General features: G+C 39.3%; 2 protein-coding genes across 7 annotated transcripts; one reads left to right on the forward strand and one right to left on the reverse strand.

Moving 5' to 3' along the window:
- The first annotated feature begins 68 nt into the window (after positions 1-68).
- LOC118412467 (placenta-specific gene 8 protein-like) lies at positions 69-3,286 on the forward strand. Of its 6 annotated transcripts, none has more exons than XM_035815345.1 (6): positions 69-87; positions 1,261-1,343; positions 1,876-1,996; positions 2,325-2,435; positions 2,536-2,604; positions 2,791-3,286. In XM_035815345.1, the coding sequence occupies exons 3-6, from the start codon at positions 1,892-1,894 to the stop codon at positions 2,833-2,835; spliced, it is 330 nt and encodes a 109-aa protein (XP_035671238.1). In that variant the 5' UTR covers positions 69-87; positions 1,261-1,343; positions 1,876-1,891; the 3' UTR covers positions 2,836-3,286. The 6 variants fall into 6 exon arrangements, with proteins under 6 accessions (XP_035671238.1, XP_035671237.1, XP_035671239.1 ...); XM_035815344.1 differs by having other exon boundaries at positions 70-87; positions 1,872-1,996; XM_035815346.1 differs by lacking the exon at positions 69-87 and having other exon boundaries at positions 111-1,310.
- A 90-nt stretch (positions 3,287-3,376) lies between these two features.
- LOC118412466 lies at positions 3,377-6,876 on the reverse strand. The gene is made up of 2 exons (XM_035815340.1): positions 6,799-6,876; positions 3,377-4,124 (listed from the first exon to the last, which is right to left on the reverse strand). Exon 2 carries the CDS (start codon positions 4,114-4,116, stop codon positions 3,634-3,636), a length of 483 nt encoding a protein of 160 aa, XP_035671233.1. The 5' UTR covers positions 4,117-4,124; positions 6,799-6,876; the 3' UTR covers positions 3,377-3,633.
- Between the last annotated feature and the right edge of the window lie 2,128 nt (positions 6,877-9,004).

The following is a 9,004-nucleotide window of genomic DNA, read 5'->3' on the forward strand; positions in this document are numbered from 1 at the left end:
GATGTAGGTGGCGCTTTTGCGGTGAGAAAACAATCCCAGTTAGAAGCTCTGACGAAGGTGTCTGAGAGACATCGAAACGTAAGCTATGTAAGTACCCACTGGTTGTGTACAAAGAATGTGTAGTGTTTAAAGTACCCTACTCAGCACTGCCGCCCAGTCTTATATGGCAAGTCCTCCTGCACACATTCTTAACGAATCTTCTAGCAAGTCCCACTCAGCGTTGAGAACACCACACAACTGTGTCGTAACCGGGTGCTCAGGGAAAGGTAGTGGTATGGGCAATCATCGGTTGGGTGTGATCAGGGTCATACAATCATGTCACTCAACAGGTTTTACTGGCGTAAACAGACGATGTTATTTCGTAACAATATGAATAGTACATTATCATGTTTTCCTCAATAAGGACTTTTTTACTGGTGTGTTCTTAGAACTATTTCTTCTCAGAACTGCCTTGAACCAATCAGAGCTTAGAACTGCATCATATATTACTTGTATTACGATTACAGGTTTGTGATAGCAAACTTACTTTTTTACCGATTCACAATACAAAAGGGTGAACTTTTGGTATAGTACAATCATGTTAATGAGCTCGACCAAAAACCAAGTAGATGTAAGGTGGCTCTTTTTTGTTACTCGCAACTATTACTATAGGGCAAGCCCAATCGAATGGAACCGTTTTGTGTGCGAGTAGTTTGACAAAAGAATACTGGGAAAACATTCTGCATCTTTGCGAAAATGTTGCCATTCTAGTTTGGCTTCGTGGCTAATTCGACCAGTAGCCGTATATTTCTGAATCATTGGAAAGGTGATACGTTTCGCTTACAACATAGATATTCAAATTGAATTTTAACACCCGTATAACGTTTCTTAACCTTCTAGCCTTGCGACCATACTGGGTTCACACATTACTCATATATAAACCACGTCACTGGCCATGTACTGCGTGGGAGTTGGGCAACACCTGCAAAATATTCCTCTTTCCCTATCAACTTCCTCTTTCTCAAATTCTTGTACTAACATCCTTTTTCCCTTTTAGCGTCTGTGAAGTATTTTTGTCTATTGCGGATGCAAAACACATTAAACTAATATGTAAAGTAACAGAAAAACAGAGTGTCGATAAGAAGCATACTTTGAATCTTAGGTATCGAACACGCCTACACTTTTCTAGTTTACGTGGCTCAATTGACCTCTGCTGTGTTCACGTGGGACGCGGACATTGACCTCCTCGTCAAGTCACAAGACTCCCTTACCTCCCTAAAGTTCACTGCTGTGTGTGAGGTGCTCCTGGTGAACGGAACAAGACTACACATGTATGTACGATTAATGCAGCAGCTTAACAAAAGGCAAGCACAAAACTTCCTCTTACTATAGTTACTTCTGCAATACTTACCGTAGCATGTATGTTATAACGTTAGATAAACAGAGACACTCGGTGTTATTTCGCAACCGACAAACTGGTTTAACGTTATATCTTTAATTAGCTATGCAATATATTTTAGAATTCTTATTTTAATAGTTATGTGTATTTACATTTGAGATTGATATTCGGACTTAATCAAGTCATATAGAATTTTGGCGACTTATGATCATCCTGTAATACATCTATTTTCTTTATTTCGTGAAAGAATATATATCATGTATATTTAGAGGGAAGGCCTGCGACCTAAGTTAAATTTGTGTAACCCTTGGTGCCATATTTGGAATATCACTGTACCTTGGTCAAAATGTTAACTTGACTTACAAGACAACAAAACACACAAAGCGTGAAATCGTTTGTCTATTGAGAAATCCGTTCAGGGAGGATGCTCGGCTGTCGCAGCGTGATGGCAGCTTCTAGTGTAGAGGAGTAGTAAACACCGTTAATGTTTACCTTAGTAGGTGACAAAACAAGATGGCGGACTTTAAACATGGGCTAATGGGCTGTTTTGACAACTGTGGAATCTGCATCGTCGGGTACTTCCTCCCGTGTGTTCTGGCTGGACAGAACGCCGAGAAGGTAAGGACTCAGTTAGCATATGACATAATAATTGTACACTTGACTTGGGAAGCTGAAATGTCGGCAATAGCAAGTAAAAGATATCGTAGACAAAATTTAAAAATCAAAATACAAAATAAGCAAAAAAAAAAAGCAAAATACTGAGCAACATGAAAACGTAAGCCTTAAATGCTTTTTAACCGTAGCTTGGAACTGAGGTCAAGAATCAGTCTTGTTACGTACAAACTTGAGAGATGAAAGAATAATGCAATATACCAACAGTGAAAGAAAGGAGGATTCGTCTTAAAATCTGATCGCTTTTTCATGTCATTTTCCTTGCCATGTTTAGGTTGGCCTTGGCAGCTGTTGCATGTGCGGGTTCCTGTCCCTGTTTGGATTTCCCGGTCTCTACATTGTAGCCAGGACAAGGGAAGAAACACGATATATACACTCTATAGAGGTTGGTGTTATAGTCTTTTGTTTTATCAAAACATTTGCCATGATCGTACTTGTCATCGTCATCATTTTTTATAATAATATTTTTGCTATTGCCTCTCTAGGGAACATTCCTTAACGACTGTATCCTGACTTTCTTCTGTCCGTTCTGTGTGATGGTCCAGACTGCACAGGTACGGCTGGAAAAACATTGCGACCAACTGTAGTTATTCTTATACTTTTCTTATTCGGCGCAACCTAAGGTAAGCATAAAAGCATCTGTCTGATTCTATAAGGAGTTTGTTGAGAATCCAAAAAAGGGGTAGACTAGCGAAAATATTTAGACAAATAACATTTATGTGATTTTTTTTAAATTTCAGGAGCTAGATGAGGGAATGGGGGCGCAGATCATCATTCGGCAGTAACATTTCTGCTTTCCGATACGCGTCTGTATAGCCAACCACAAAAAGGATACATTGTTATAGCTACTGAAAACAGAAGATGTTACAGAAATCATGCAGAGACAACATTTTATCATTTGTATCAAGAGCGCGAAGTTCACATGTTCAAAGGGTTACAGATCGACAACATGGCGGAAGTTCAGTGACAGTCCGTAAACTGTTTTGAATCATCTTAGCCAAATTTAAATTTGCTTTCTTTTTTAGTTTGATTAAAACTTTAGACGTTTCATCAAAGCAATGAAGTAAAGAAGCCATCTGTAGGCCTATCTATGCATGCGAAGTAATAAGGAATTCATATGTCATAGAATATTTCTAAATCTCCAATATACGAATAGTTTCGAAAATAAAAACCATGACAATAAAAATCATGTCTAATACACTTTATTTACCTGCATAATACAATTTTATAAGCATTCATCAGTATTTTACCATCCTGTTTTTTTTTTTCATTTTATTTTATTTCTACATCTTTATCTCTTAGACAATTATCATAGCAAAATTCTGTAGTTATTGTAGTACATGGGCAGTACAGATTTCTGTGGGCCTCTTAGGAGGACTCATTGTCTTACTATTGCTTCTTCACTGTGTTGGACTCGACCTTAACTCTTGCTACAGGGTGCATTCTACCAACACCAGTAAATTTTCAAGCTAACCATTTTCTTAGGTAACCAAACCAGTGTTCATGAGTAGACGAGGTATTTTCAACAAGACATTTGGTGCCAAAAATGGTTCTCTTAGATTAAGAGCAAAGTTGTTATACCGCTACACATTACTAGTAGCGATGGCCCTGCCGAAACGGAAAGGACGCTGAAAGCTCAGCATCGACCAACTTCTCTTTGGTGTTTCCTCTTCTCCTGCTCTGCCGAAACGCCTGGGGACGTCGGAATCCAGCGAGAAACCCCTTCCGAATCTCCGAGGTATGTCGAAGGGTACCGAAAAGCGGGCTGACCGACCAAATCTGTTGGGGGAATCCAACCACACTGCCGGCGAGCGTCCGAATCGGTTGGGCGGCCGGAACAAGGAGGCTGCCGCCGCACGGCTCATCCTGTCGACGCGCTCGGCTTCAGATTCGTCACTGCTGTCCGGACGTAGAGTGAATCTTTGGTGACTTGGAAATTCGTTTGAGCCATCACTTTCTTCGGGAGAGACGAAATGGTACAGACTTCGCTTCCACTCTGAACTGCTAGGTGTCGCTCCTGACTGCGACACTACCAGTGTGACGACCATAAGTGCGAATATGCCCATGGTGTTACCTACAACAATAGTTGAATAAAGCGCACATTGTATATACAAGGTGTGTAAGATTAATGAATTAACGAATACAAATAGTTAGATTCTATGCAGCCTGAAACACTCAGTCTGCGATTTGAAGCAGCTGTACGTCCAAAGCGTAATTAAGTCATGCACATTTTTCGCTGATGGGAATAGGCCTCAAATATAAGTAGAATTTTAACACGTTTGTTATACCCTAGGGTGTATTTGTGTCCTCCTTAGTCCAGAAATGTGATATACAAACAGTAGGCAGGAAGTATCAATGTTCACGACAGATGAACTTCGCAAAATTACATGTCTAAGGAAGAAAAATGCTTCCTTCTTAAAAATTGTATCAGGCAATAAGAATCCAACAGATGTGTTGAAACTCACCACATAATAGTAGCAACAAAAACGTCATGATTCTATTGGTGGCGTTAACAATTATCTTCTTTTTCACAACTTCGTCTTTTATCTTCGAACAGTGCTAGCAGAGCAAATGGAAACCATGGAGAGAAATGTCAGACATGGAAAAATAATAATGCATGGTATGTCATTTTTATCAGTCTATTCAACACCGTGCGATTTATATTATCGTCGACGTCTATGATGAAGAACTGAGTTACCATCATTGTCCACTTCAGTCTCTCTCTTCCTAACACTCTACCTGAAGAGCGTATAAGACTATCGCTCATATCTTAAGTATGCCAGATCTATTGTTCATTCTGAGGTTTTCAACTGCTGGCTATACCACCACGCCGCTCTGAGGTACATGGTAGGGACCTCAGAAATGCTGACAACTTCAGCCAGTTTAAGTGCCGAACATAGCGTTTCAGGAATACCACGCTGCCATATTGTATCGATCTGTTAAACTCACATTAGACTTTGAATTGTCTCATTTTAATCATTCAGAATGAGATCGATTTTATAATTGACATAGATATATATTTACCTGATGGTGTGCAAATCCACACTTTTAAATTGTAAAGTTTAGTGGAAATTGTGATAAGTATATTTAGATTAATGCATTTAGGCAGGACATTCCATTGTTTTAGTCCTAAGCGCCAGCCTGTCCTGTACAATGTACGAGGCAATTTAGTCCTTGGACTATAATCTTGTACATAACATTGTGTGTTTAAATAAATAAACCAGTTCTCTCATCTATGCCTGTCGTTATTCCCCATGATAAATGACTTTTGTATGATACACCTCGACATATGTTCCTGACCGAAGTGGTATTGCACGGCAGTATAAGTAGCGCTACGTTACGTGTCAATCCTAGTAAAGCTTTTCAGTTCAGCACCCAGGCCAGCCTGTAGTCATAAACTCGCTGGTGCTGGCACCTGGGGGACTTTTTGTCTCATACAATCCCTATTTTATGCATAGGGTCGGGGACGCTAACATAGTCCCAGACCCTCAGGCATGAGGATGGGACTAAGTAAAGATAAAGTTAATGTTATCAGGACGTCTCAAAAAAGTATTGAGACAGGAATTTCACATACCGGTTGGATATTATCATGACCTTGAAAATTATTACTGCTGACAATTACTGCTAAAGTTAAAGTAAAATATATATAATGTGTTGTTTTTTTAATCTTTGTAGTGATGCATGGCATCAGAGAGAGAGAGAGAAAGAGAGAGAGAGAGAGAGAGATGTATGGCATATAGGGGTTATTCATGAGGAAATGAATTACATTAGTGAAATAGAATGTTGTAACATCTGTTCCATTATATAAGAGTCTGGGAACCTAAGGACTGAGAACATGTACTGCGCCGAAACCCCAGCGCTTTAATGGCAGTCCATGTTAACTTTCTAAGTAGATTCGAATCGCTCTTTCTACGGTAAATAAGACAGAAGTAGACTAGGTTGACAGGCGTAGCATTTAGACATTCCAAGGAATTTATATGAAAGGAATAAAATGGTTATGGCAGCATTCTATTTTCGTCTTCACCCCAGCTCGTCGATCACTCGATTTGAAGAACGTATGCGCCTTCTCTATGACAAATCTGGTTCTTGGAAGCCTTCATCGACATGTAACTTTATGGGCATACATGTACAAACAACGTTTTGGCCTTGGAAAATTACAGCCAATGCTCTGTTTTCAAATACTGATACAAAATACGGTCGATTTCTTTCTTTTTTTATATTTGTACCGAAGTGATCCAACATAATGCGTAAAAAAACGTTAAAAAAGTAGATGCAACAGGGCAATGGTATTACACAAGTTGTAAATCACAAGATGTCGACATAAAGGGAACTTGGTTTTGTTTGTTATTGGACCATGGAACAGAAATAAGAAGAACACATGGAAAACGATTCTACAACTTTTTCTTTACTCAGATGTCATGTCAGAAATGTGTCCCCTACCAGCGGTTAAACCCCAAAATGCTTTGGTTTGAGGGTTTCTCCTCAGGTCAGTTAGTTTTCTTTAATAGAGTAGAAAATATGTATTTAGAATTTATAGTTGTATCTAAATTATATGGCCAGTAGCACACCAGTTTTGCAGTCAGTGTCAATATATATTACTGTACACCGAAAGACCTATTACCCCCAATCTTTGCACAACCTGCTCTGTTAATACAAAATCATACAAAATCTTACACAAAGTATTTAATATTTGCAAAATAAAACTCAGAAGATTCAAATAGTTATTGAAACAAAGTGTATATTCTTACCTTGAACAGCGTAACGAAGTGGGCTATATCCTTGGTGCTGAAAACTGATCGCCCGGGTCCTCTCACGACAGTCGCCTCCTTAGCTCTGCTCACCGCTTGGCTACGGGGAACAGTTAAATACGATCAGTATGGGGCAAATTCAGTTTATTTGTAACCCACAAATAAATGCCGGTTGCTACCCACATAATCCGTTCTCAACCGTTGAAAGGAAAAGATAACCCAGATCCCTTTGAACTTTTGATCGGAAATGGGTGTTCTAATCCGAGGGATGGGCGGGCAGGATTTGCTTCAAGAATGTCAGAAGTGGAATGGAGTTATTTGCAGAATTAAGGACACTCAGATAGACCCTTTACTTATAGGTACACGGCACATCATACCCTGTTTATCTTAACAACGCGGATGAGGCAAAATAAAACATGAAGTAACTTAATATGTAACATAATGTTGATAGTAATGGTGTCAGAAAAAGAGTTTTAGAAGAAAACATGTTAGCGATCCCCGTACAGAAGGAAACAACATGGGTAACTGGTTGCGTCAAACGCACTAATCTTTGAGTGAGTCATGCTGATCTTTGGCTTTGTGATCAAAGACGAGGTTCAAGGAAAAGGCTTTCCCTTAAACGGCCGCGTTACAATTTCTTACAAGTCATTTTCTTTCCAACTAAAGACCACACATGAATCATAAATGAAACTGTTGTTTGCTTTCTTACTTCAATCACTTAGATAAGACATCTCTTCAGACCAGCAACAATATTGTCCTTAAGAACAACGCAGTCTTAAACAAAGACATTATGGTTTTCAGCAATATTCTTCCTCTATGAATATATGGAGAATTAGTTTGTAATAACCTGCCTGGTCCTGCAGATTTGCCTGTTCAAACGTATAGAGATATACGGTAGAGTAAAATTCTAATACCTACTTTCCTGTCTTCAGTTGAAAGATGGGGCCTTCTAGATCTAGAGTACGCTTCCCGCAGAAGGTCTCTTCAGAGTAACCTTTCCAGAAGCTGCATTCAGAACTCGTCTAATGCCAACGTTTCCTCCTTCTTCTATATGGAGGCTGCTGTTAAATCAATTCCACCTACGACTTATGCCTACAGCCATAGCTGCCAATCTTCATTAGGATATCATCATTAAATTATAAGCTGTGTTACAAAGGAGAATATGATTAGCACATGGGTATCATTCACACGCATATCCACTCTGCGTCAGTCGTGGTAATTGACATCTCCAAGAAACTTCTCTTAGCCCGGACCATGCCTAAACGCTCATGACTAGTGAAAGTGAACTTTTCTAGTTATTAAAGGTGTTGCTGATATTCGGTGGAAAGATGTAAGCTGGAGTTTTCTTCCTTTAGCTGAAATAAACCCCTGTGGCGCCGGTGACTTTCCCGGCCCCGTTCTCTTTGTTGAAACCTATGTATCCGAACGACTGAGCACAGTATCGTATGCTTGCACAAATAGTGAACACGAGGACCTGCGTAAAGGTCTGTTGACAGCGGTGTTAGGTTGGTTAAAAGAAATATTTTAGCTTTTGCAATGAAAATCCATCCTCGGGTGTGCTCTGTGATGATTCCAGTTTGAGCTTAACTGTGTTGCTAATGGTAAATCAGTTTGCTAACAAAACTTATCACTGACAGCAAGCAGATGAATGGCTTAAGGGACATCTCACTTTTTTCAACGCCTCTTGCCCTCTTCCCATTACGTACATATTGATTGAATTATGCATATCGCTCAATTATTGTGAACCAACGTCAAGAAACTGCGTCATATCTATTCAACTCTTCGCAATCCATCTTTTCTACACCTGTTGTTTTTACTTCTTTCGAGCAAGGTTAACTTTTCATGAGCAACACATGTATATACGTCTAGATCTTTTGATTAAGCTTGATATATACTAGATGATTGTCCAAAAGATATTTTTCATTAGGCCACAGCAAGTAAATTTTATGGATGACATCCGCGCGCTCATTAATTTTGGCCTGATTTCAGAAAAAATAACAAGAATTTATTTTCTTCTTCGGAGATGGTCAACATGACGAGAATGTACCAAAATGGGAAAGTATGTTGTGCTGTAGCCTAATTTTATTAATGATCGTACCTGTAGAAGTGATATTAGCGAGGTAAACATGACTGTAGTTATAGAAGTGAAACCAGCTGGATAGTTGTACAAGTGGGACCACTATGGAAGTCATGAGTGTAGTTGCCA

Source organism: Branchiostoma floridae, chromosome 3, assembly GCF_000003815.2.
Source record: "Branchiostoma floridae strain S238N-H82 chromosome 3, Bfl_VNyyK, whole genome shotgun sequence".
Lineage (NCBI taxonomy): Eukaryota > Metazoa > Chordata > Leptocardii > Amphioxiformes > Branchiostomatidae > Branchiostoma > Branchiostoma floridae.